The sequence below is a fragment of the Ptychodera flava genome, chromosome 4, assembly GCF_041260155.1.
Source record: "Ptychodera flava strain L36383 chromosome 4, AS_Pfla_20210202, whole genome shotgun sequence".
Taxonomy (NCBI): Eukaryota; Metazoa; Hemichordata; class Enteropneusta; family Ptychoderidae; genus Ptychodera; species Ptychodera flava.
In genome coordinates this window covers 4,953,321-4,981,228 of record NC_091931.1, presented here as the reverse complement: position 1 = coordinate 4,981,228, position 27,908 = coordinate 4,953,321, and the positions used below count along the sequence as shown (strand labels likewise).

Genomic DNA, 27,908 nt, shown 5'->3' with positions numbered 1-27,908 from the left:
TTGTTATCACTTTATCTCGAAAACGGCTTATTTTTTGTGTTTCCTATGACTGCTATGAGTAAGCTTACCCACCTTTCTCCGATAATGCAAGTTGGAAAGACTGAACATAACATATAGACGAGACAAAGTTAGAGCGGACTCTAGACTCAATCTTCCCCTCTACTGTCTGTCTCATGTCGGAGAGCCTGATCTAAAGTATTCACATTTTTCGTTATTCATCTCTCTCTCTCTCTCTCTCTCTCTCTCTCTCCTGTATACATCCCAGGTCAAACGTAAGCGTTGAGTACAGCGGGAATGACTTCAAGCGGTGAACGTTAAAACTTCACTCCTACACTGGCTCATCTCAGTACTCTTGTCCGATTCCCGTACAGTTGGAATCACATGTCCCCATATTTCATTGCTACATTGTGAGCGATCAGTGACATGACATAGGTCTTAGCAGAATGATACACAAATATGTAAAGTATGACAGCTGGCATTGGCGACTGGACAACCTATTAGCTCTGTCTTACGTCCTCATTCAGTCCATGAGAAAGATAAAATATGTAGTACTAATGTCACGTACATCGAACATATCCATGTCTGGAGAAACGCAGTCCCTTCAAGACAAATCCTGATTTCCACAAAAATTAATCAATCGGGTGATCTTAACAATTTTAGCACGTTCAATGGGCCTGGATTGCAAATATATGTAATATCCACTACTACATAACATCGATTGCACCTCAACGCCCTGGAATTTACGAGGCCGGCAGCAAATATTGAGATAGGGAGTGATATTCGATGCACCTATATATTTAAATGATATTCATCTTTATTACGCCGCTGTCTAAAACTACAGCCTCGTTTCAGTTGCCTCATTCCTAAAATGATTTTGAGAGCATCGTAATTGCCGACTGGCATGGGTGAACCGTTAGAAACCTAAATGAAACTGTGTTGATTGACAGGTGTATTGGAAGATAATACCTCTTAAAGTAGTTGGCACCTCGAAAGTCAAAGACTTAAACTTTTGCTCAAACTTTTCTTGAGAAATCATTCAACCATTCTCTTTCAAAATCAAGAATAAAAATCGGGGGGTCAGCGTGCAAATTTTGGTACTAGGGAAACAAATAACCCAAGATTTACCGATATTTGAAATTCAAAATGGCCGCCACCCCTGTCTTAAATCTATGGAGAAAACTAAACTTTTCGATTTTCGAAAAACTAAGCCGGTGAAAAGTTTCCTTACACCAAGAGCTTTAAAATTAATCCCCACAAGTGATAGATCAGAAAAGAATTTCAATAGTTTGAGAGTCCAACTTGGTGTCCCCGAGGCGAGTTCTACCTTAATCACTAAAAGTGTGTAAATATATTGCTGACTGCACATAGGCCTACTTATTACAATAACAGTTCTGTTGACTATAATATTGCACTTATATCACAAGGATTACGGGCTGAAATTTCTCTAAAATTCAAAGCCATGAGTTTGCAAAACATTCATAAAAACCAATACCGTAATCAGTTGTTAGCAACTAAAATGTATAAATTTCGATGGTGATCTGAGTTGGAGTTATCTGAAAACCCCATGTGATGTCGTCGCCTAATCCCTTGACGAAGTATTTTTACCTTCGAAGATTTTTGGCCTTCGCCAATACTCCAGCTAGATGAAGTGTGGACGAAGGCCGAAAGCGAAGTATAGGGTCTAGGCTAGTGATGTCGATGAAAGAGTACAAACCGTGTACCCTCGCCCATTCAGTCCCCTCCTCACCGCACGCATTTCCTTCATTGGTTTTCACTTGTGGACGGTTTGACAATGTAATCACGCACCGTTGTGTGACCAGTTTACGTTAGAATTTGTTAACTGCTGAAAGTAGTGCTTTACTTTGTCCAAATTGAATCGGAAATATGTTTCACAATCAGATCATAGGGTCATGACGCCAATCATGACAAATTGTTTCCTATTTGTCTTGTGACGATAGTAACAAAATTGCAGTTTTATTATCTATCAATCATCATCAATCAATCAACAAATCTTTATATATCTGCCTTTTATCATCCGTCCGTTAGTCAGCCCACCCATCTACTCACCATCTAAATCTGCCCTAGAAAGGCTGAATAGAGATTTTCCAATTTACATTTTCACACCCGTGCCACCCCAGAATCGTCAGAAAACAGAGAAAAGTAGTCGTCTCGTTCGAGCTGTTGTTGCCACAGGGAATGCTGTTCTCGACACAACGCGAGACAGGTTATTTGAGTGATACTATTGGGCTACACATATCTATTTATAACTTGAATCAGTTTGTGAAGAGGAGACCGTCATTGAAGTACACCAATGTTTTCAACAACTCGTAGACACTTGAAGTTTTCAAGACACAGTGTATAGGAAACGCCGACGCACAGACAACCGTTACAATGCAGGTGTATTCCGTCATTGGCGATGGTATTTGCAAATTTGCGTTTATTTCAACATGAACATTGCTTATATAATTATCAGCCGATAATTTTGCTAGATCAAAGTTACATACTATTATTTTTGAGTCCGTGAAGGTATTGGGAAATTATTAAAGCTTATACTCTAACGAAGTAAAGAGTGATCTGTGCCCAAGAAAATCAGTGTTTGTATTTCCTACGACCCAGTCCGTCTTCTAATTCAAATTTAGCACTTTACGAATGCAAATCTCTGCAGACTGTTTCAGAATAGGTATTTGTATCTTCAAAGAGTGTCGGTATATTTTTAGAAGGCTATAAGACTGATGCTGTCACGCTATTTTGCAAACGTTAATAAAATTAAAGTTATTATTCTTCATCTGTCTATCACAATCAAAAATAAAATTCAAACTGAGGTCACATGACTGGTTCGACGCTTAAATAATACAAAAGATTTGATAAAAATGAGCCCATCTTTCGCTTTCGATCAACGCTACTTATGAATCTAGATTCTAAAGCAAAACCAGGCACCCAGTATAGTCTTAGTGAGAACTGAGGTGAGGCAGGGAGATTTGTTAACAGTATAGCAACCAATGAAAGCTATGTGATAATTTTAAAACCGGATGTGCCATCATGATCGAATATGATGATAATAGTTGGGTATGACAACTACTCGGTGTCAGTGTTTTCGTGTTAATACTGTGTACTCCGGGTGACAGTGCTGCATAGGCATGACGTCACTGTAAATACGGCGATTTACAACACAGTGTATCATATCCATAAATCCTTTGATTAATATATGTCGGAAATACCGAATCTTAAAGAGCAACATTACAACTTTTTTTACAATATTCTCAGCTTCTAGTATTAAATTCAGCAAGTACAAGTACAAAGCTTTAATTCTTGGAACTATGAATGGGTGGCAATTTGAGCTAAGAATGTAGATCAACGTCTAACGCATCAATCGCAACAGGTCGTTCTTGATCGATCTAGGTCTAAAGTAGAAAATGTCAAGTTGAACTAGCATGAAAGAATGATATACTGTAAAATGTCTAAGAACGGTATATTCTGTTCTGCAATCATGAGAGAGACATTCATCCTGCGTGAAGCTAGAATCAACGGATCACTTTAATTTGTAAACTTTATCCGAACGTTGTCAATAATTGAAGATTGGAGATATTTTTAATCTTTCGACCGAAACACATTACTTTCAATAGTTTTTGGTCACCCACCAGTGGTCAGGCGTCACCCGCTATAGAGTGTAATAGATGTAGCCATAGAATAAGACTGCGGTCAATACTTGAGATCGCTACATATATCATGTCAAATTTCCACCTTTGTTCAGACCTGCTGCTATGGATACCTTTTCATCGACTCTAGGACCGAATAATGCTGCATATAAACACATCGAAATGAACGGCAATGTATTTGCTGACGTCGAGAGAAAGTCGGGTCATAAACTGCCGACAGAATTATTGTTGTTTTTATTGTCTATCTGAACTATAGTAAACGAGCCTTTTAATTTTGCGAACCGGCGAAAGTTGAAAGGACAATAGCCCCTTAGTGATAATTGAGTAATCGACGCTCTATCCTTGACGACAAAGCTATTAAAACCTATACGGTGGATATTTTATCACTCGGTGGGGGTTGATAGTAGATTTTCTCACCATGACGTTACTGTTCGTCAATTGTCATTCACAAGTGCACGCACATCACTCACAGCATCTTAAAAACAAATTTGCGCGAACCGTAAGAAGATGTGAGGGACGCTTATTTGTCTATTAAATATTGCCGACTAGGGAGCCTCAAGGTGGACTAAACGAATTGATAAACAAAAGGATGATAAACCAGGGGGTCTCAAGCCTAGAAGGGAAGGGAATCTGCCAAAAACCTGTATGCTTTTTCTACTTTTTTCCAAGGTCTTTTATTCGTACTTGGTAATGTCTGCCATTGCAATGTTTCTTTAATATTTTTCTCTCTCGACAGTTGTGTTGTTTTGTACGTACATTCACTGCACCACCAATTGCACAATCTGCCAAGAACGTCAGAAATGATCCAGTTGTTGACCGAAATACCAGACAGAATCGATTAGTTTGAAATGGAAAATTATCAACTTTCAAATCGAACTAGGTTGTAACAACACAAAAACTTCTTGGCTATAGTAATACCTCTTTACTTCGGACATCTACTTACTCCTCCCGTCACGCAATACAAGATATTTTACACAGAAAAGCGCAAATAAATTGATATCTTGTAAACATCCCTAAAATATAGAAATTCATAAGAAATATTAAAAAACGACTGATTCAAAATTTCCCCCTTTTCTAATATTAGATTTTTGTGGACATATTTAGTACAACATATTTTGTTACTTGACACCAACAACAGCAGGCTTGATCCAAATGCAAGAAGCATCTTGTTCGGACAGGTGTAACTCGATGAGCAACGCAGCATAACACTCAAGTTGCCGGCTTCGTTGCTCGTCGAGTTGCCTCGTGTAACTCGTCCGCTACAGTAGTCTCCGTGGCACCCGTCAATATTCATTACCGGTAATAAATCTAACAAGCTTGCCTTGCAAACTTTTAGATATGAGAAGCAAGCTACCACAAGTTAGCTGATATATGAAATTAAACATTCTCCGTGTCATCTGCATTTGAAAATGAATTTTCAATTTCATTTAAACGAAACACACGGTGAAAACTTTACGCTCATTGTACATGTGCAAGTTTCAAAATGAGTTCACGCGATATCAGGCTGTGCAGTAGACCAATACAGAGCTGTGAGATTAGGACAGTCTAAAAATACATCCCTATGTCGCATTCTACTTTAATTTAAGCTTACTAAACAATAACGACGCACCTACACCAAGCTCGAACGACGAAGAAACTGTTCCGAGAAAAGGAAAGAAGGAAATATCTAATCGTAATATTAGACCCGCTGATGTCAAACATTGCGGATTCGTTTTTATTATTTGAACATAAACCTTGTCCTAAAACCTTTACTAATAATTGTGAGAACAACTAGAAACAGGGCCTGCATCTGTTAAACGTTAACCGAGGAAGAAAAGTTGTGTATACGTAGCTGGCAAGTTTTTTGAGTATTCGTTCACTTAGGGTATAGAACTTGAAAACGGCACATCAAAAAGTCGAGGGTAGAAAATGTCACGGTGATGATATCACCTCAGTGTTGAATTTTCAGTGGGCAATTTTGTACTAGAGTAAGGAGATAAATGAATCATGATTTTCCTCCGTGAGGCTCTCATGCGCGGATTACGTAGTATACCACTTATGAACTCCCTGGTTACTTTAATATCAGACGGCTATTCGGGTATGGCCGGCCGTGTCGCCGCACCAGATGATCTCCAAAATGGCACCAACTTCAAAACCAATCTTTTACAAACGTAGTAGCTTAAACCACTGCCGCCTATCCTCTAAATTCTGCACTGCGCCTAGGCGCACCATACGCAAGCGTATCTACACACGTCTATGAGTGCGCTTGGGCGCAGTGCAGAATTTTAGAAGACGGGTGACTGTGGCGTAGGACATATTAAAACGTTACCAAAGCCTGATCCACTTTTTTACACCTGAACCCTTAAATTGTGACCGTAGTGCAGCATGCAGGTCAATATATGAATATCTGACGTGTGAAAGTATAAACCCTTTAATAGAGGTTGGTGGAACATGTAGCCTACCCCTGCCCTGGCGTTGGGCAGTTGTTTCCCCTCCGTATTTGTTGTATATCATCATAGTGGATCATTTGCATCGCTTGTTTCTATTTTATGTTCACTTGACATAACCTTTACACATATTTGCAAAGTATATAAGGAAATTAGGTCTATATTTGTGATTAGATATAAAATATGGATTTAAGATATATTTGTGTCAATGACCTGCTGAGAGTCATCTTTGTGCTGCGTTATATTGGTAACGTAGCTGAATATCATTGGCTATTTGCCATGTATGTTTTATTAAGGTTATCAAAGGGTGTACATACATCAGTTCAACATGGTACCGTACCTAGCTAAAGAATGTAGATATCAAGAGCTAAAAAGGATGAGAGGAAATACAGTTTGCCATCGAGCTTGCAATTGCACGAGTTGTTTTCGAGAATAATTGATCTTGGGACGAGGCTGGGGTAGCTGGGATCACCCCGCTGTTCTAATAATCGATCATCGTCCCTCTTCGTCGAGGCAGTGTCATACTCTTCCCACTACGATCATTCTGAATACTGGAAGTGTCCTCCTGGGAAACAGAGGTATTGCAGAGAAAACATAATTGTGTTTTAAGTGCTGAAATGGTGTACATTAATATGAACAAGACGGGCAGGAAATTGGCTTTCAAGTGATTACTATTTGAGTGAGACCAATTGGCCACCGCCAATGTTTGTCAGTGCGATCTATTATAATGTGTATGTGAAATAACTTTACAGGGACTAGTCTCGTTGGATAATGTTCAGTGACTTCATGTATTCATCCAGACGTGTATGTACCTGACCAACGCCGTAGCTTTTAATGCTCACTCCCACTCTTCGGTAACACGAACCCCTCACTTTCTATGAAGAATCGTGTAACTATTGACCAAAGTAGAGTTCTCTGAGAGGGGAAATGTGGATTTGCCCGCCACCAATCGGTGCAGTGCAGTGTGTACCGTGCAGCAGAAGGTAACTTGCATCAGTGTGCCTGTACAAACGCTGATCGCCTGTTTCGACTCATTCTAGTGCAATCATACAGTGTGAAACTTTTAGGTAGGTCTTGATTGCCTATGTGCCACGCGTGTTGTGTTCCTTGACGGCTTCCGCATTCTGTGACACTTGAAGATCGAAGGCTTGACACACAGGTCGCCGTTATGTTGCTCTGATCATGGATTCTGGTGCATTCACACTCTGATACTGACTAGATCAGAGCAATTCTCGTACATGATACTACATATATAGTGCATCGGCTGTCAACGTTTTGTAGAATTGTAAATATGGCGAATACTACAGTGACATACACATTTCACGGCGGTAGCACCGTCGTCGACGAGAACTCCGTACAAGTAACGATAAAACCCGAAACCACGTCAAGCCAAGATGATTCTAGCCCCCATTCCAGCACAAGGAGACAATCTACGAGACAACTCCCCCAGCTCTTTGAACGATCATCGGGAAGTTGGCTGAACCCACGGTTCGACTCGGACATACTCGAACGACAGCTAGTGAATAGCTACTTCCCCCAAAATAAGCGACGTTTTCAATATGCCTTGCTCTACATTATCGTTTCGTGCGTCGCATGGAGCATATTTTTCGCCATCGAGACCAAAGACCATTGGCTGGATTTTGTTCTGGGCAGTATAGCAGTCTTGGTGTCCTGCATACTCCTATTGATGTTCACTTATACAAAGTTGTACAATTTTAGAAGCATGCTAGTTACATCTCTGTTACTGTCCATAACTCTTTGTGCTCTGACTTTAGGTACAATTGCCTACTACCCAAAGTCACCAGTTAGCAACGTAGGTATGTTTGCGGTTTGTGTAGAAATTCTGCTGATGATGTACACAGTGATCCCAATGCCATTGTTTGTAGCTGTTCTGCTCGGTGCACTGTATTCCATCCTGTATGAAGTCCTGTACTATGTCAACCGAAGAAACATGACGCCTGTCATCTACGGACACCAAGAGTTCATCATGGCCATAAGCAAGGCATTCCTGCACATATGTATTCATCTGATGGGGATCTCCATATTTTTCATGACACAGTTCAGAAAACACAGCACCTTCTGGAAAGTTGCACAGTCAATAGTAGCCAGGCGTGAGTTGGAAGTTGAGAAACAAATCAAAGAAAAGATGATACACTCAGTGATGCCGAGAATGTTAGCAGATGAACTGATGAAATCCACAGGTGATGATGAGTCCGAAAGTGGGAGAAGGAGGTCATCCCGCGGATCAAGTCCAAAGAAGAAGAAAAGTCAAAGCATATTCCGGCCTTTCTACATGAATCGAATGGAAAGTGTCAGCATCTTGTATGCTGACATTGTAGGCTTTACCAGGATGAGCTCTAACAAGACAGCTGAACAGCTAGTCGGACTCCTCAATGATTTATTCGGCCAATTTGACATTCTGGCAGAGAAAAATGGTTGTGAGAAAATCAGTACATTGGGAGATTGTTACTATTGTGTGTCAGGTTGCCCAGAGCCACGGCCTGATCATGCAATTTGCTGTGTAGAAATGGGATTGCAAATGATATCCATCATCAAAGAGTTCTGTCTGGAGAAAAAAGAGAATGTCAATATGCGAGTGGGTGTACATACAGGGACAGTGCTGTGTGGAATAATCGGATCGCGTCGATTCAAGTTTGATGTATGGTCAAATGATGTCACCCTGGCCAATATGATGGAGGCTGCTGGATTGCCCGGCAGGGTACATGTCTCTGCGGCAACTGTGAAGTTCATGGGTGATGCTTACATACTGGATGATGGCAAAGGTGATACAAGACATCCATCTTTGATGGGTAAGTCCAATATAATTACAACAACCCAAAAAAAAGATGGACAAATGTAATATTTTGTCCTTTGTTCATCCATATTTTACTGTGTTGATATGAATGTCCAGTTATCAATGCCCCGTACTGTATACAGTTCTGTGTACTTAAACAATATTTAGGCTGTCAGTTATTTGAGTTACACAGCAAATTTCATTTTTTCATTTCTTAAACTCTGAGATGAACTAATACCATCTGTAAAGAGTTGTCCACACAAAATATTGGAAGTAATCACAGATGATACAGTGTTCTACTATGACAACCAAAGCTATTTTGAGAAGGCTGACCTCATGATAGTGCTATAGACAGTATGGTTGTAAATTTTCTCAGTACCCTTGGTAGAGTAGTGGACTAACCCACTATAGCAAAAAACAATTAAGTTTGTGATTCCTGCAAAAGATCAGTGAATATTATTTACGATGAACATACTTATGTCTGTCATGTCAAAGTTTTGTTTGTTCAGAACAGCAAAGGACATCAATGCAGACAGCGTTTGTTTTATTTTAGCAAAACGCTCAAATGTTTCCTGTCTACCCAGGATAGCTTTGATGAGTGTCAAGAAGACAAGTCATTACAGAGAGCAGACATTGTTGGCTATAGTGTCAGAGATAATGGCTGCAAGGTCCTTGAAGTGGCTATTCATTGGCAAATGGAAATGCTATTGTTATTGAATTTTATTGCAAGGCAGCAAGTCATAATTGCTATGATTGTCATTATTCAGTGTCATTTATACCTGCAGAGTTTTCATGTATTCGCTATCATTTTATGCCTGCAAAGTTGTCCCAATCACAGTTATGACAATAACTGCCAACCATGTAGGTCCACTTCCCGATGGCATTGTTTTTGCCATACTTTATGAGTAGATATAGCCATCTACAAACAAGATGTTGCAAGGTTGCTTGTTTTCCTGTGACGAAACTTTCCATTTCATGAAACAATATAACACTAATCAAAACACAAGCTGCTTATGTGGTTTGACTGTTTAATTTATAGCATACCACTGTGATGTGTCACACTTACGTTTTCCAGTTCAATTATCAGTGTATGCTGGTACTACCAGTAAATTGTAGGGAAACAAGACAATTCCCATTGTTCTGAAAGCCATGAATGAATTCTGGTCTAGGCCATGTCTCCTCCCCCCCCCCCCCCCCCCCCCCCCCCCCCTGGTTCAGAGTTCATTTTGTTAACCTGATTTCAAATCAAAGTGTCACACAACAACAATGAGAGACATTGATTGAGTGTTATTGCTGGAAGCAAGAGGTGAGTGGATGCTGATCAAAGCAGTATTTGATACTGGCACATCTTTCCAGGAAAACTTATGTCGTATTTTTATTGAACCCAACACCGATTGGATAACGTCATTCTCTATTTTTAGTAACATTCTGACATTGAGCTGTGCACATTAGCATCATAGGTTTCTGTATCATGCTGTGATCCAGTTGCTCTAAGGTTGCATTGTTATGACTTCAAATGCATTTTTGTACTGCAAACTACGGAAACATCCATATTCTGCGAAATGTAAGGCTTTGCATGCGTGTCTTCAGCAATCCGTTAGCTTTAATTATTATAAACACAAACCAACTGAACTTGTTTGATGTTTTTTTAGTTAATCAAAAAGTGTGAATAATATTTCATTTCTACAAGTGTCAAACTGAAGTGAAAAATGGGGCTCATCTGATGAAACTTTTACTCATATAGTACATGCAGTGTAGTCAGGAAAATTCAAAGTTGACCCAGTTTTAGGTATGGGTGTATTGCGCATTTGACCATTGAACTTATTGTAACTATATTTTTTAATGGTTTGACTGAACTTAAATAAAAACGAAGCTGTTTATCCTGAAATGAAATATTTGTGTTCTGAAATTCTGGTCATTCAGACCATAGATTTAATACTACATCATTTGTTGCTCATACATGTAGTTACATTTGGTTCATTCATTTGTCTGTTACTAAATAAAAATGACTAGGAATAATGCAAGCTTCAATTTAATCGTTGTAATAGTACACTTTAAGTATATTGTTCAGTGAGCGTATAGTAATGGCTGTTATAGGGATAATAGCTAAATGTCTGATAATATTTCAATTTCTTTTTCCTATTGTATAAACCAAGACTTCTTCTTGTGCTGTAACAGTATGCTGAAATACAAGGTATTATCCCTGCCAGCAGGACACAATGTGCACCACATCAAATGTCATTGTTAAGAAATGAATTCTAGTCAAGACGAAAATGCAGTCATATTATTAATAACATATATACAAAAGTAGAAATAACGTACAGGGAGTAGGAAAAGTACAAACAGAACCAAAATTGTAGAAAGTATGTGGACAGTTACAGCTAAAGATAGTAGAAAATATGTCAAAAGTTATTACTAATCTTTAATATGGTATTGCATAACATATGGAGTATATTTTATATCTGAAGATAGTGTTTTGCTTGTAGCAGATATATCTGTCCAGGAAAACTTTTGCAGGGTTTTGCAGATCAGCAATCGTAGATACAAAGAGTGGTGTTTCAAGAATTGGATGTGGTCCACAATATTCAAACCATGGCTGGATCAAATTGAATTTCTAATCAGATTGAAAGGGACAGCTTTCAATTGTCCCAGGGCAGTATTGAAATATTCCTCAAACATTTCCTACATTTCACCGGGGCAATAATGAGTGTAATATCCACTTCATAACCATTCCTGTGCACTGAAAGTGGCTCATCAGTCTTATAATATTTATTCATACATTGTTAGTACAACATTAATATGGACCCATGTGTGTATAACTAGAGTGTGGTCAAAGGTCAGGTATTATTTCACCTCAGCTGAACTCTGCATTTACAATCATCGAATGAGAGTTTTCTGTTAATAATGGCATATTTTTCAATTGAGTGGTGTTTTCAAAACAAACAGACAAGCTGTAAAAGTGTTTGTCCGGTCACCTCAGATAAAAAGATGAAAGAGTGTTGGTACCAGCTGGGCTGCTTAGTAATTCCACCTTGATATTTTCAACATGTTGGAATTTCACAAAAAATAAGGGTTATTTAATTGTAAGTGATGGGCATACTGAAATTAAACACATTTATTGCTTTAACAGAAAGAGATCTAAAATGGATGTACTTAGTCCATATTTCTGTCACTAAAATAAACATCTTGATAAAGACTAGATGTGTTTATTAAAATTTCTCAGGCAAGAAAAACTATGAGAAGATTTACATCAGATCTTGTCAATGAAAATGCTGATACTTTACATCGTCTGAGAAAAACATGGTTCTGTTACAGTTATTTTGTTTTGGTACCACAACCTTCAACAGTTCACTGTGTGCAGTATTGACTCGTGATGTTTGCAGAAACAGCAACAGATTGGGAAACTGAACACATGTTCCTTCAACATAGAGGCTGCTGATTATGGACGTCAGTGTGGAATAATCAATATCATTTTATTACCTCCCATTTGCCATACATATATGGCAATTGGGAGGTTATATGGTTGAAAAAAGTCTGTATGTGAGATGTCTGTCTGTATGTATGTATGTATGTATGTATGTATGTATGTATGTATGTATGGATGTCTGTCCGTCCAACGCAAAAACTCACAAACCGCTGCACGTATTAAGCTGATTTTTGGTGTAGAGATGCCATATATGGTGTAGATGTGCCGTTGTTAAAATGAACTTTTTAGTCACATGGATATGCAAATGAGGTAGAAAAAACAGCGAAAATGGTCAAAAATCAATAACTCAGGAACTACTCATCTGATCATTGTCATATTTGGGTTTCAGATACCTTAGGCCCAACTCATTTAAACATATAGATTTGATGTCAATATTTGATGCTTTCTATTTTTAATGATTTTTTTCTTTCTTTTTTTTTGCCATTTTAGTAAAAAATCTCAAATGGTCGGATCACTTTAAAATTTAGTGTGCAGGTGCCTTGTGGTAACTCAAAATAGAATTCATCAAAATTATGAAAAAAATTGCATATTTATATTTTTGGGCAATTTTTGCCATTTTTGGTTAAAAAAATCTTCTTTGAAACTGTGTATGCCATTACTTTCTAATTGGGTGTGCAGGTTCCTAGGAGTGACCTGAAGATGACTTTGTGAACTCATGCTGAAATTTGCAAATTTTTTGGTACTTTTTGTCATGCTGTCAAATTTGGTACATAGGTGAAATGTAGTAGGTCATTCATTCAAAGTAAGTACTGCCTGTGTGAATGAGCAGATTATGATTGTGCTGTTCCAGGCTGAGGTGCTATTTATAGGAATGATGCAACGTTAGACGGTAATTGATGTTTTAAATGAATTTGACTGACATTGTATGTAACTCTTGTACTGTATAAACCCTATCAATTCACCCCCCCCCCCTAAAAAAAAATAATTAATATGATTTTAAATAATTGAATTAATTAGGAAATCAGCAAAGCCAAAATAATTTTAGTGTAGAATTATTGGAAAGTTCAACGTTTTTGACAGTTCATAGTGAAATGCTTACCATCTTGGAGGATTAAAACATGTAAAGGCAACTTTCCTGAATCCCAACTTTGACATATTCTGAACCGTCATATATTGTGCTCAGTATGTTAGAAATTGCTCATAATAGTTTGTCGTGATAGGTTGGTCAAATAAATAGAGATAGAGAAAGTTCCAATTTCCATTTATGGTTGACTTGGTAAGGATAAAATAAAATTACGTTTTGAGGAAAAAAATAGAGTGGTCGATTAAAAGAGTGGTAAAGTGATAGGGTTTTTATGGTAAAACTAGGCTGTAAGATTCCTCATGTGCTATTTATAGCAATTATGCAATCTGTGTAAATAGTGCAATGAAAGTGTTACATGATTCCTTATAATGGTTTTGATGACCTTGAACTTCTTAAGTTGCAAACATTTGTCTCGTCTGTGTGCTTTCTCTGAGTACCTACAGGCTCAACGTATTCAACAGAACTTATGTTCATTTGAAAGTGAAAATGTATGCATGTATCCATGTCTATCTGTTTGTCTGTCTGTCTGTCTGTCTGTATGTATGTATGTTACTTAGTGTGTGCGGATGTATGTCTGTCCACATTAAAAACTCCTAAATCGCAGCACCTACCATCTTAGTATTTGGTGGACAGATGCACCCAGGGGTGGAGATGTGAATTTGTTGAAATAAACATGTCAAAGTCAAAAATATGCAAATGAAGGGGAAAAAAGGAAAACTCCAGCAAATTGCTAAAACTTTGTAACCACTGGCCAGATTTGGTTGAAACTTGGTATGCAGGCTCTTTATAGTGACTTTAGTTAAATTTTTTCAAATTGTGGTGAAATTTTGAAAGTTGTATTTTTTAGGCGATTTTCCCGATTTTTGTCAAAAAATCTTTTTTTCTGAAAGCGCTCATCCCATTGCCTTGAAAACTTGTATGTATGATCCTAGGGTTGGCCTTTGTCAGATTTGTTCAAATTATGGTGAAATTTTCATATTTGTATTTTTTGGGGCAATTTTCCCCATTTTTTGTCAAAAAAACATTTTCTTCCAAAGTATTTGTTGGATTGCTTTAAAACATGATAGTCTCGAGTCCTAAGGGTTGTTTTCTGTCAGATGTGTAAAGTCATTATGAGATGGAGCATTTCATATTGCTGGGGTATAAGATTTATTTGGACTTGCAATGGAATTTTCTTAGTCAACCTGTAAGAATGCAATGTCATGTGTGTACCAGTAGTTAGTATCTCTGTAAAATGGGAGGACAGTGTCATTGACACTATTTTTATTTAATTAATCACATTATGAAAATAAAATGTGATTTCAGAAGGTCTTTCTAAATGCTGTAAATTCTAAAAATGTTTGTATTACTTTACATATATAATATGGCTTAAAATGTGGTCAGTGTCAAATTTAGGGATAGTGGACTACATCAACAAAAATTTCAGCATTTGGTCATAGTTCAGATATGTTAGATTTTAATTCAATTTCAAGGCAAAATGATAATGCAGACAATTTTGGTAAATTTGAATAAATTTGTCATATCTTCAATATAATTTCATTACATCTGGTATATTTTCTGAGCACAATTACTTTCACCATTAATATTGAAACATTGAAATGTAGTTGGTATACCGATAGGGTTTTAGACAGATGACGAAGGTATTATTCACATGCCCTATGTTGGCAAGTACATACTGTGCTATAGATATGTTTCACATGCCCTATGTTGGCAAGTACATATAACTGTATCATAGGTATGTTTCACATGCCCTATGTTGGCAAGTACATATAACTGTACCATAGGTATGTTTCACATGCCCTATGTTGGCAAGTACATATAACTGTACCATAGGTATGTTTCACATGCCCTATGTTGGCAAGTACATATAACTACCATAGGTATGTTTCACATTCCCTATGTTGGCAAGTACATATAACTGTACCATAGGTATGTTTCACATGCCCTATGTTGGCAAGTACATATAACTGTACCATAGGTATGTTTCACATGCCCTATGTTGGCAAGTACATATAACTGTACCATAGGTATGTTTCACATGCCCTATGTTGGCAAGTACATATTACTGTACCATAGGTATGTTTCACATGCCCTATGTTGGCAAGTACATATAACTGTACCATTTCATGCATGGATGATTCTAAGATTGTAAATCTTTACAGTGGTTCAATAGACTTTACATGAGTACCACAACAAGTGGTTGATTACAATCAACATTTCACCCCATTTCTTGAAATGTCCAACATGACCATGGTAAGCAATAACTTTGAATTAACCAAAGCCTTTCACTGGGAGGGTTAACATTGCCAAGTCAGGGTGGATTTTCTACTCATGTTGACAGATGTAGCACTCACAGTGAATGAGAACAGTGGTCAAAAAATCTGAACTTTCATTTGAATGTGTTAATTCTGTAAAGTTTGAATGAGTGACATGCCATGAAATAGAGGGTCAATGCCACCATTTTAAAAAGCTGAACTGTATAATCAGCTGTGCATGGTAAATATTGATATATCAATTGAGTGGCCAATTTCAACTTTGAAATATGAGACACTGAAACCCTACTTGTACTCTAGATGTATTCAGTTGTGGTTTCTTTCAGTTCATAATGTCCTTGTTATAGGTCACGTTAATGTAAGAATAGAAATGTGTCGTTTCTTCCATCTCCTCTCATAATACCATACTTCATGAATGCAAGAGAAATGAAACATATTTGCTGTACTGTATTTGTTTCTCTCTCTTCATAAACTATGATCATTTGGCACTTGCATGAAGGAGAAGAAGGAAAATTCTGTTTTTATTATAAAAAGTGTCTGATCCTTCAAGGAAACACAATAATTTAATCAGCATGAATCAAATCATAAGAATTAAAGAGTGATTTTGGAATGTACATTTATGTGTATTTATTAAATGGAGAACAACTCTACTTGTATTTGCACTGAATTTTCAAATGGTAGACTCACTCTTTATATTGTACACCTTCATTTGTATTGCTACACTAACATATGTATACATGTAAAACTTGTACATCCACACTAAGTTTTGCTGACTAAATAAAAAATGATCGCGTAAATACTAATTTCTTGATTTTATATAGGGATTCCTTGCCAGCCAATGTAACATTTTAAAGTGACGCAGTCTTAGGTCACAAAAATCGCTTTTTATTTCAATTCCATATAAAGAAGTAGCAAGCCTCATATTTCATTCTGTCTGTCTTCAAGGTTCTTCACGATGTTGATTTCCGGACTCACTCTATTCTTGTAATTTCATTGAGTGATAAAGGTGGGCAACTAGTAAAGGCTGAAGAAATTGCCTTGCAGAATATAAATAACATTGCAGAATAGAGGGTGTGGCCGCAGTGCTTTCACTAATAGAGTTTATGGTAATCGGAAATATGAGAATTCCGGAAGTATGTGTTTATCCAAAATATTTACAAGTACAATTTTCAGTGGCAATGGCTGTGATGTCAAAAAATGGGTAAAATTGTGCCAGTGTATAGTCAATTTTGAAAAAAATTAATTATCAAACCTTAGATCTTGATTATTAAGTATGTTAACCTTAATCTGATAAAATTTGAAAAGTCCAACAATTTGAATTGTAGAAGTTAGAGTCTGGCTTTGTGAATATTGAAGTTGTAATGGCCAAATTTGTGATGGCTAGGCTAGCCCGACTGCATTTCCATGTTTCATGACACGGTCTAGAGAGTCACTTCTGTATTCATTGAAATTCAGCGCTGTGTTTATTGCCTGGCATTTATAGGCTGTTCTAATCTGAACTCTGAGGACCCGCCAAACAAATTCATCTTTTCCCCATGCCTGTCTTATCAGTGTCAGGCTACGATTTGCAGTCATGGTACACTATTTCTCAGAAGAGTCAAAGAGATTTCAATCTTGATCACGATACAAGGAATTAAAGCATGTGTGTATTTTCTCCTCATCTTCATGTGATCGGAGAATTATTTCTAATTGATGTGTCAATCGATCAAGATCTTAGGAAAACAAAAAATGAAACAAAGTAATTTACGTTTTTTCTGACGTAATCTCAATATCTTGGGATCTAATTTGTTGTTGGTATGCATTGATAGTGACTTCACATCTAGGTTTACAAGTCCTTGTAGACACCTAAGCCCATCACCAATAAATCAGTTCAAACGGAAGACATCCCATTTTAGACTTTTGCTTTTCAAGCTGTGCATACAGCGCACTCCAACATACTCTGACATTTTCACATAAATGTGCCGCGGCAATTAATCAAAATTTCGTGATTTCCAACACGGTGCGTGCATCCTTACAGCTTGATCATCTATCCATCATTAGTGTCGTTAAATGTGCGGAAATAGCTACTGACATTCCAAGCTTTACCAATTGCCTGGATTTGCAGCTTTTGCCGGAATGAAAATATGAAATAACCAAAGACTTGTAAATTTCCAGCTATTTAGTGTGTTGCAGAGATTGCAAGTCATTTCAATGCAACACATCAGTGGATCTTTGGCATTTATCATGTAAACTATTGATGGTAGGTTCCATTACTTGTGAAGTTTGCTCTGTGTATTAAATGTTTGATCTACTTTCATTCAGCAAGCCTTTTATTCTATGTAGCTTTATGAAAATGATGAGTACAGTTAGTTGCCCTGTTTTTTATTACCCACAAAATATTATTTTGACATTCAACTTGATACTTATATAAATGTTAGCAATTGCCTGTCACGTATCATGGAGTACACAGTAACTTTACAGGGCAATTGGCAAAATGTGTCCTTCAAAATAAATACCAAGTGATTCTACATATATGATATTGATCTTGCAGACCATACGAGTTGACCAGTTGAGGACAGTTGGATACCAGACTGTTACCCTGATATGCATCTAGTGTATATAATCTTTTATATGAATTGTATTGGCTCTTAAATTATGGTTTTGAAATTGTCGTTGTGGTAGGTCAGTTGTTATTGCCAATCCCAGGAATTACTTCATCTAATGTGTTCATTATTGAACACCTAAAGTTGATCATAAAAATTCCAAACATATTCATACTGGGTGTGTATTTTATTGAAATTCTTGAAACTCTGCCTGTAGAACTGTGTGTTACTGTAAAATCGGTAATAATCAGGAAGACTTAATTTCGTCATTTTTACGTTTGAGTGCTCTTCGGCAAGATTTTAGTTCTCTGATTTGTCAGTGAAACAACTGAATTTTAACTGTAACTTATTCACTTGGCTTTAATTTTGTGGATTTCATCAACACATATCAGTGAAAATAGTGACAGTAAATTCCAGTAAATGATTACTATAAATGCTTTTACAGTATATTCAATAATTATGTTGCTGTACTGACAGTCCTAAATTTTGATTTGTACTCGTAATTTGTTTAATAGATGTGTTCATTTATTGCTGTAGAAATACACAATGTGTTTTTGGAGCTAGAATGCTAGCATTGTATTGAGATTGTATTTATTGATATCTCAGAAGTAATGTGGATGATTTAATAATAATATAAGTATGAAATTAGACTTACCTGTCTATATGTGTATTTATCAAACAAATATCAAGCACACACTAAAATGGACAGTTCTTTAAACATTATTGTTTCCTCAGTCTATTATCCCAAATGTAATCATAGCATAACCAATTTCACATTTAACATTGAGTACCGATTGAATAGTAACAAATTAATAGAAAATTCAGTAGCATTGCATTTCTGACCAAATAGCCAGCCATTATTTTGAATAATTCAATTTTTGATGCTACTCTTACGTGAAGCAAATCTGTGTTATAAATACTTGGAGCATATGAATTTTAAATACAGGTATTCATACTTGAAAATATTTCAGTGTTTTAAGAGAACAAAAACTACGTAATTTTTCAAATTTGTGTATAAATGACATCAATAGTCCAGAACACTGGTATTTTACATTGAATATCAGAATCCTGAAATCGAAGAAGTGTAGAAATACGAGAAAGAACTTAGAAGGCCATTTATTTAAAAAATGCATCCGTATTTCATTTTCAGTATTTTTAAAATCATAATCAAGCTACATGTATATTCATAATGTAGGTCATAGTTTTCATATATGTTACCTAGGAGGTGAGTGAGTAGGGCTTTAAATGTCAAGAGATGAAGACAGGGGTAAGTGGCTGTCAAATCGATAAACTCAGTCTGTATGCCAAGCGATACTGAAGAATGAGAAACTAATCGAGATATTATTCACCATTTGATTAGATCCTCCAATTGCAGGCAGATGTACTGTCAGATTTCTGATCATTTTGGTTTTTTACACAGTGGATCAAACCTCAACTTGATGTGGAATCATCTGTTATGGCTTTTGTTGTCATTCTTTACAAATTTGATGCTTGATTATCACTTGGAATACTTTTTCAATGAATTGTCTCCATGTTGGATGGTAGATGTGCATGTACCGGATACAAGACTCTCATAATTCAATCATGGATATCAGATAACTTGTCTTTGCTGACCTGAACATATTTTCAAAGTAGCTATTATTGGTGTGTTCAGAAATAACTTCATTGGGAATGCTATCTGAAAATTCACTCACTGATCGAAACCCAGTCCTAATGATTATGACAGATGGAACACACTGCATTGCATGATGGAAAGTTTTAATATCGAAACTCCAACCATTAAATCAATATCAGAAAAATACAACATATGCTGGTCCAACATATGCTGGCATGTTTAAAAAATTCAATGTTAATTTTGATGTGCATCTTGAAAACCAAGGTTTACACAAACTCATATTTAAAACCTTTTTGCAGCAAATGATTAAATTCCAAAAGGTTTAAAATATGACCACGTGCATTTTGTGAAGACTATCTGAAGACTTTCCTTGGATCTTTCAAACTTAAAACAGTAAAATATGGAACAATTTTCAGAAATTATTCTACCGATATTAGATCCTAGGAATATTCCATGATTTCCTGATATCATTCAGTCTGTAGCCATAAAATAATTCCATGAATAAATAAACAATAAATAAATAAATAAACAATAAATAAATAAATAAATAAATGTGCTGATAATTTTTGGTACAGTTTTCAATGAAATATGAATAAAATTTGACTTACTAAAGTTAAAATTTGCCATGTTGATGTAATCATAGCTGTTCTAAACCACGAAAATGAAGCCGTAGAAATCACCTGTGTTAGGTATAACATTTAGACACTGTAACCATGAACTGATCAACTGAAGCACTATTTATAGTCGTACCAAGGAACTCCCATTGTGCAGTTTATTAATTTTTCTGTGACAGAGATGTGTTAGCGCAAGCTAAGCAGCAAATCATATCTAAGCAAACTGTGTAAGTTATTACGTGAGATGTTTGGCTTGGAAAATTGTGAAAAACACACACTGGTTTGAGAAATCGTAAAAACAGACAGTTTGCAGCAGTGCCAATAAACATTAATATAAGTTCAAAACCATAAAGCAGTCTGCCACTGCTCATTTCCAGGGTTCAAGGAATCTGCCCTTGTAAGCTATGTGATGCATTACTGACGTACACGTGTTCAGTTGAACCCAGGAAAATTTTACATATTACATATATTGATAATAGGCCAAACCCGGAATTCGAATCGACCACGGTACAAACAAAGCCATGTGCGCAAATGTGCATAGATGTACATGTATTTCCATACGTATTAGTACACATGTGGGTTTGTTTGTACCGGCATCACGTGATTATTTGGGCGTACTGAGTCTGTAGAACGCATCGCGTCCTTTTTATTCCGCAGTAGAACCATTGGCAAAGTCTCAAAAAGGTTCCAAAATTTTCTTACTGAATTTTCTGGTCAATGTATAGTATGTGACCTGCAATATATGATTTCACTATCAAATTTACACAAACACTGAGTATCTCACTGGAAACCAGGCGTGGGTAAGAGACGTTTTCCGGCAAATGGTTTACAATACATGTCACCCAACTTGAAAAATGTGAGCAAGCAAAACAATATGTTGTTGAAGAGTCAATTTGATCTAACACAAATAAGTTTCCCACACAAGACATGGCAATGATAGAGAGTCAGTAACCAACTCTGGTCAAATATTGAATTTTATCTTCAACATACATTATCGATAATCTTGATGCCATTATTATGTATCTAGTACCTATACATGTACTGTAATACTGTACTGTGTATGCAACAATTTCTAAGAGAAATTCAATGGTATTTCTTTTGACTGTCATTTTCATTGTACTGTAATCATCCACGGCCATAAATATTCACAGTGATTTGATAACGTTGCCAAGATATTCTGTACAGAGGTCAATGAACCCTTGGACATCTTTGAAATGTTGTGTCACTTAAAAATTTCCAGTGACATGAGTTCAGATAATGGTATTTGGTCTCTTGACATACAAAGTCATTCAATCTCACAAATTGTAGTTTCATCTGTAATGGAAGACAAAGTTATAAATTTGCAAACAGATATTTTCCATAAGTGAGAAATGCAGTGTATACTGGTAGCTTTATTCAAAATCATTTTAAAAGTCATCATCGTATGTATAGCTTTACATAATGCAATTTTGTTAAATACATAGTGGTGGGGTTACCGTGGTCATTTGCTAATCACCTTAGAAATTCTGTTTTTGAGATTGAAATACAAAATCACAGTGTATGTGACCACAGCCTATTTTCTGATCATCTTGAACCAGATCTCGACTTGAATGTAAAATCATGGTTTAACCATTGAATTTTGTTGAAGCTTTTGTTTAACTGTACAATCACCTTGCACAATATCATTGTAGCTGTGACAAATTCTTTTTGGTGAGATTTGGTGTCCAAGCTACATTTGTATATAATCTTGAAGTGAATGTATCCCTTTGCTTTGAAACTGACTGCAATGAAGTTTTGACGAGTGTCAAGTTTGGTATCATGTTCTTTATCATACGTGTTAAAGTTAGTGGCAGACCTGACGTGTGAGTACCTTTGTGGCTTTAAGATCAAAGGTATCTAGATGAACTAGGGACCTTAATGTTTCATGTTTGGGTCAAAGGTCAAAGGCAATATGCTGAGCCTGTCTATTAAAAAGTTGTTCTGTTGCATGATTTTAGCATTCTTTAGAAATACTTCCAAAAACTAATGATGTGTGCTAAATATTTGGTCGTCTATTTTTTTCAGTCTCTTTTCATTTTAACCATCAAGTTCCAGCATTTATGATTCAAAATTGTGTCTACATGTACGCTGGATAACGCAAATCACTCTTTGATCACATTATGTACGCATATGTAAAAATTTATACATCATTTCTCAGTGACCATTCAAACTGAACTACATGTATTTACTAATGTAAATCTAGAGTACCTGCAACCACTATTTAGACATACAGATATTCCAGCTGTGGTGATGAAGCCACACTGTTGTTTTCTAATCTGACCAACATCTCACCAGCTCAGACACAGAACTCTTCAGAATGAAGCATGTGAAAATTACAATATGTTTGTTTGAATTTCCTCCGTAAACAAAGTGTCACATCAAATGAGTGTTTTCTTCATGTCCGCTGCCATATGCCACCTTCTTGAGAATATGGTGTCAATTTAGGGTTGAACCATTTAATGACAGGATGGATGAAATCAGACATTAATGGCTGCCAGCGTTTCATTGTAACTTTGTTGAAGATATCGAAAAATGCAGAAAATGCTTTGCATTATTGACTGGTAGTGCGGGATGATTGAATTCTTCTAAGTACTGAATAAGTTTCAAAAAAGTCCTGTAGCAGACCTCCAGACAAAATGGTTCAGTCTAGTTTAGTACAGCAGCATCCATGGATATGAACATGTCATTCTTGATGTGAAACTCTCTGTACAAAGCAATTATAACAATATTGTCAGTGGTCAAAGCCCTACTTACTTACCTCCTAGGTAACATATATGAAAACTATGACCTAGATTATGAATATACATGTAGCTTGATTATGATTTTATTATTATTATTATTATTATTACCTTTATTTCAGGCCATCGGCCCATACCAAGAAAAACATTAAAATGTAGGCATTACAGCGAGAAATAAATTTTATAAAAGAATAAAAAAACTACTGAAAATACTAATACAATACATTCCTACAATGCTGCCAGAAAGTTGAATTAAAGTAAAAATCAGAATTAACACAACTGTATATTACAGAATTCTTGCTTTCTGTTAATCTTTTGCAAAAGTTCAATAGTAACTTTCGTTGCAATGAAGCAAAATTCAAAATATTTCTTGATACAAAATTGTGACTGATACTCGCATCACGTTTAAGATCAAAAATTATTCGCAATGCATTATGATAAGCCACTTTTAGAGTTGACATCTGTCTAGCACTGTAGTTACACCAAACATTAAGACAATACATACTATATAAAAAGCTTCTAAAAAGGGTACATTTCACAATCTGTGAACAGCAGCTAAAATTGCGCGCAATCCAATTAGCTCTAGCATAAACACATCGAAGTTGCCTGTGCATATCAGCGTTGTCTTCCCCCGACGAAGAAACAATATATCCAAGATATTTTTTAGTGTTAACAAATTTAAGAGATTTTCCATATAAAAATACGATAGGAATTCTGTTAGGTTTCCAAGACCTCGGGAAAATAGCCATACATTCTGTTTTAGTGGGATGAAAAACAATATCATGCTTGTCCCCATAGTGTTCACATATGTTAATTAATTGAGACATGCACTGGTTTGCACTGATTTACAACACGTTAAATACATGATATTTTTAAAAATAGTAGTTCTACAGACCTTAACTTGGAACAGAACCTACGTTCAGAGAATAACATCATAGTTACAACAAACTAGTCAAGTACATGCGTACATACCGGTATATACGGTACAGTCTTAGACTGGTTGCTTTTGCCATTTGTGACTGTTAAAAAAGTTCAATGGCAACCAGATACTACAGGTATAACCATAGCAAGGTGGATATTCTGAGATGACAGAGTATAACTTTTTAGGCGGCTGTACGTACTGTGGACTAGAATTTTACCAGGCTGTCATATTTTCATGCATGATTAGACAAGGATAACTGTATGCAGTGTAATTTGAGTGCAATACAAGTGGTATATTTTTGTGTTCTGCTGGAATTGTTGTGTGACAGCAATGCCTGGACTGATGATCCATCTTGGCTTTGCCATGTGTCACAGTATCTTTGAGACACTACAAGTCCAATTTTACAAAGCCAAGACAGGGTACAGGTGCTCCTCTTATTCAAAACCACAACAACAGTGATACAGATTCAATGATGTTTACTATATGTTAATATGCCATAAAAGAGGTAACTCTACATTTGGTTATGTGTCGTTGGGATAAAACAGCAGGGCATCTTTCGAGACAGAATACTCATAGTTTGTTGATTGCATGGGGATGTACATATATAATTTGGTATAGTAATTCCATGGTTTTGACTCAGCTTAGGTTTACATGCTAAAATGACACGGTGCTGAGTGATAATTTCCTGGTTCATGGTACTTATAGCTAGTAAGTGACCTTTGACCTTTGTAATCTGGGGACGTTCAAATGTATGTATACATACTTCATGTATTTAACGTGCTGTAAATCAGTGCAAACCATTTGAATTGCAGTAACTATAGCCATGTAGTCTTTATGCCATATCAGATGCTTGATATTCACATTCAGTTATGTCATGATGAACAGAAAAAGCATTGAAGTTTGTGAAATTATAAATGTTCAAAAATTTTCACCGTTTTAAGGCGATATTTAGTGAAGAATGCCATAAGTGTTCGTTATAAAATACAGCATTATACTTTAAATTGTCTTGACTTGCTGGTGAAACTACTAATGAAAGATATCTACAAAATTTTGCGCATTATAGAATGAAAACCAAATGAAGTGCAAATGTATTACCTTGACTCAAGTCATCAACTTTAACATGGAAGTTTTAAATTTGTGACAGACATGTATTAATCCTTAAAAAATGTGATTACAGCAGCAAAGCTGTCGTATTGTTATAAATCAGGCAACTAAGCTGTTTAGTTCAATGTTTAGACAGCTCCATTGTTCATCCTATATGGGATTTCACTGTGGTTTATGGTATCATTGGCTTCAAATGATTAATTCTGTCTCACTGTATATCAGAAGTTTAGCTTTCTGTAACTTTAAAAACTTATGATCACAGCCAATATATTGCATGCATGTTTACAATTGTTACAAATAGCCAATGGAACCCGGACGCTCTTTTCTTTGGCTGATATACCTGAATAATTTTAAAATTTTCATCAAAGAAGACATCCAATCTTCCAGTTGTGTGGTTTCTGCTCTATGCATTCAAAAGATTTAAGTTATTTTCTGGTTTTCTGAACATTAAATGAAACGGTGTTGTGACTGTTAAAAAGAAAACACCAAAAAAAACAAATAACTTTTTTCTGTTTTCAGTAAAGAAAGCTGATCCAGATTTGAAACAGTAACCATGCATGTGATGTGAGATTACACCGTAAGGTTGCCTGTGAAGGTAGCAGTTTGTTTTGCTGTGCTGCAAATTAATTATGCTTGATCAAAGTTTTGGAATTTTAACATTACACATTCATAGCCCAGGTAACATGCTCTCTCCTGTCTTTGTATCCATGGTAACAGTGATGGGTACATTTCACGCATGAATCTATAGAGACATATAGGCTTAATATTAATGAACAATGTTTTCTGTTTGTGTCTCATTTCACTTGAGACGGAATAAGACATGCAATTTAACAAATTGTATGGTATACCAAAATCACTGGGCTATCTTTTTTGGAAACAGTCATTAAAAATGTGAAAGCTTTATAAACGATTGTGATGAAGTTCAAATGCACCGTAAGTAGCTGTGTATGGAGCTTGCGATAAAATCCTTATTGTTTTGTTTTCCTGAATTATTCTGAAAATTGCAGTCAGACAGATTGATCGGCAATTTAAGTATTGTCATTGAAAAAAGTCTTTTTCTGTATGGAACTTCATGCATAAATAATGGCAGTTAAATTATAGAATCTAATTTCCAAGTCATTTAAAGTTTATCCCAAGGGAATGGGCTTTCCATGTAAGATTCATGCTTTAGTGGTTATGGTACAACTGCATGGCATCTTCTATGTATATTGTGAGGTTTGACATTATTACAGCTCTCCTAAGGGATAACTATGGTGTTGGTTTCCCAACATAAAGACCTAATCATGGCTGGGAGTCCTTGTTGGGTACAGCGCATAGAGGCAGCCTGTGCTAAGATTGCTGATGTATCACAGGCAAATGTGTATGTCTTCCAGTTTTTCATTTGAAATCTTTTATCAAACATTGAAATTGGGCTGTTCACAGTTGACATCATTGTTATCTCATTAATATGAACAAATAAATATTTGTCTGCATTTTTAGATTACACTTTTGAAAATTACCCATGCAAAAACGACAAAAACACATCTTTGTAGGCGACTGCTTGTATAACAATGAATACTAAAACATATATTCATGACTCAAGAGTACAAGCTGCTAAAACAGTCACTCATGCAATATTGATAAAATTTGTACGCATTTCAAGCTGTGTGTCTGATGTTGCGCGTGTACAGCAATATTTTGTAACAAACCTGTAACCGTGAACTGTGCTATTAGTCTTGGTTTTAAAATTGAAAATCAGTAGAAATGTTATATAGATCATTTTCCCATTTAATATGCCTTGTTGAAGTTGTTAGCAAAATACACTGCAAAAGTGAATTTTATTTACAACTGGTAAAATCTTTGCTGGTTAATATATCTGAAGTAGATTGGGGTACACATTGGTGTAGCAGGTCATGTGATCAGAGAGGGGCTGTTGCTGCACTGCTGTCTTTAAATATGAAGATACTTTCCATTTGTTGAAAGTTATGGAATTGGCAAATCCAAATAGAAATCACCAATTTTTCAGCCTCTTTGCTTGGTGTTTTGTCGATGTCAGAGTTGAGGCAGCTTAGAGGAAAACAGAAAACCTTGTAGGACATAAATGTGTTTACCACAAGCAGTCTGCCCTATACATGGTCTTCAAAAAATATCAACTTAGCCGATGAAATGGTATTTTATAGGATACAATCAAATTATGGCAGACTTTGAGGGCAATTTTGTCTGTACCATTTCTTTTCTGATTATGTTCACAAGAGAGACATGTCATTTCTAATAGGTGATTACCTAGACTTGCCTGCATTAACTCCTCAAGGACAGTACACAATTGTAGATGCATGCACATCAATTTGTTTCGTGATGTTCCAATACAGTTGTCAGTTTACATCATTGTTCCACTTCTAATTTTGCAGATGGATTTTTTCTACACAGCCATTAAATTAAATATTGTTTTAGGAGACAGTCATCTTCGCAGCGTACACGAGGCTGTCAAGTTTTACCTAGGATGACAGTAGTGAGACTACCTACATATATGCCATGTAGTTCATGAAGGTGGCTATCTTTGGTAGAGTCTGATCTCTACTACCGTTAGAAGTGGTTTATTTAGTGCTTCTCAATGGTTACAGCAGTGACAGAACATAAAGCAGTATCAGAAATACATCCGTGTACCATCTACTTGAA

The 27,908-nt window shown here is 36.2% G+C and overlaps 1 protein-coding gene across 2 annotated transcripts in view; it reads left to right on the top strand.

Annotated features, from left to right (window-relative positions):
- The first annotated feature begins 6,579 nt into the window (after positions 1-6,579).
- Positions 6,580-27,908, top strand: part of LOC139130742 (adenylate cyclase type 9-like) — an 89,476-nt gene continuing 68,147 nt past the window's right edge. For both annotated transcript variants that reach the window (XR_011551952.1, XM_070696528.1), the window contains exon 1: positions 6,580-8,892. Coding sequence is in view for 1 of the 2 variants with exons in the window: in XM_070696528.1 (XP_070552629.1) it covers positions 7,374-8,892 (1,519 nt within the window). In the remaining variant the exon portion in view is untranslated. The remainder of the gene's footprint in view (positions 8,893-27,908) is intronic.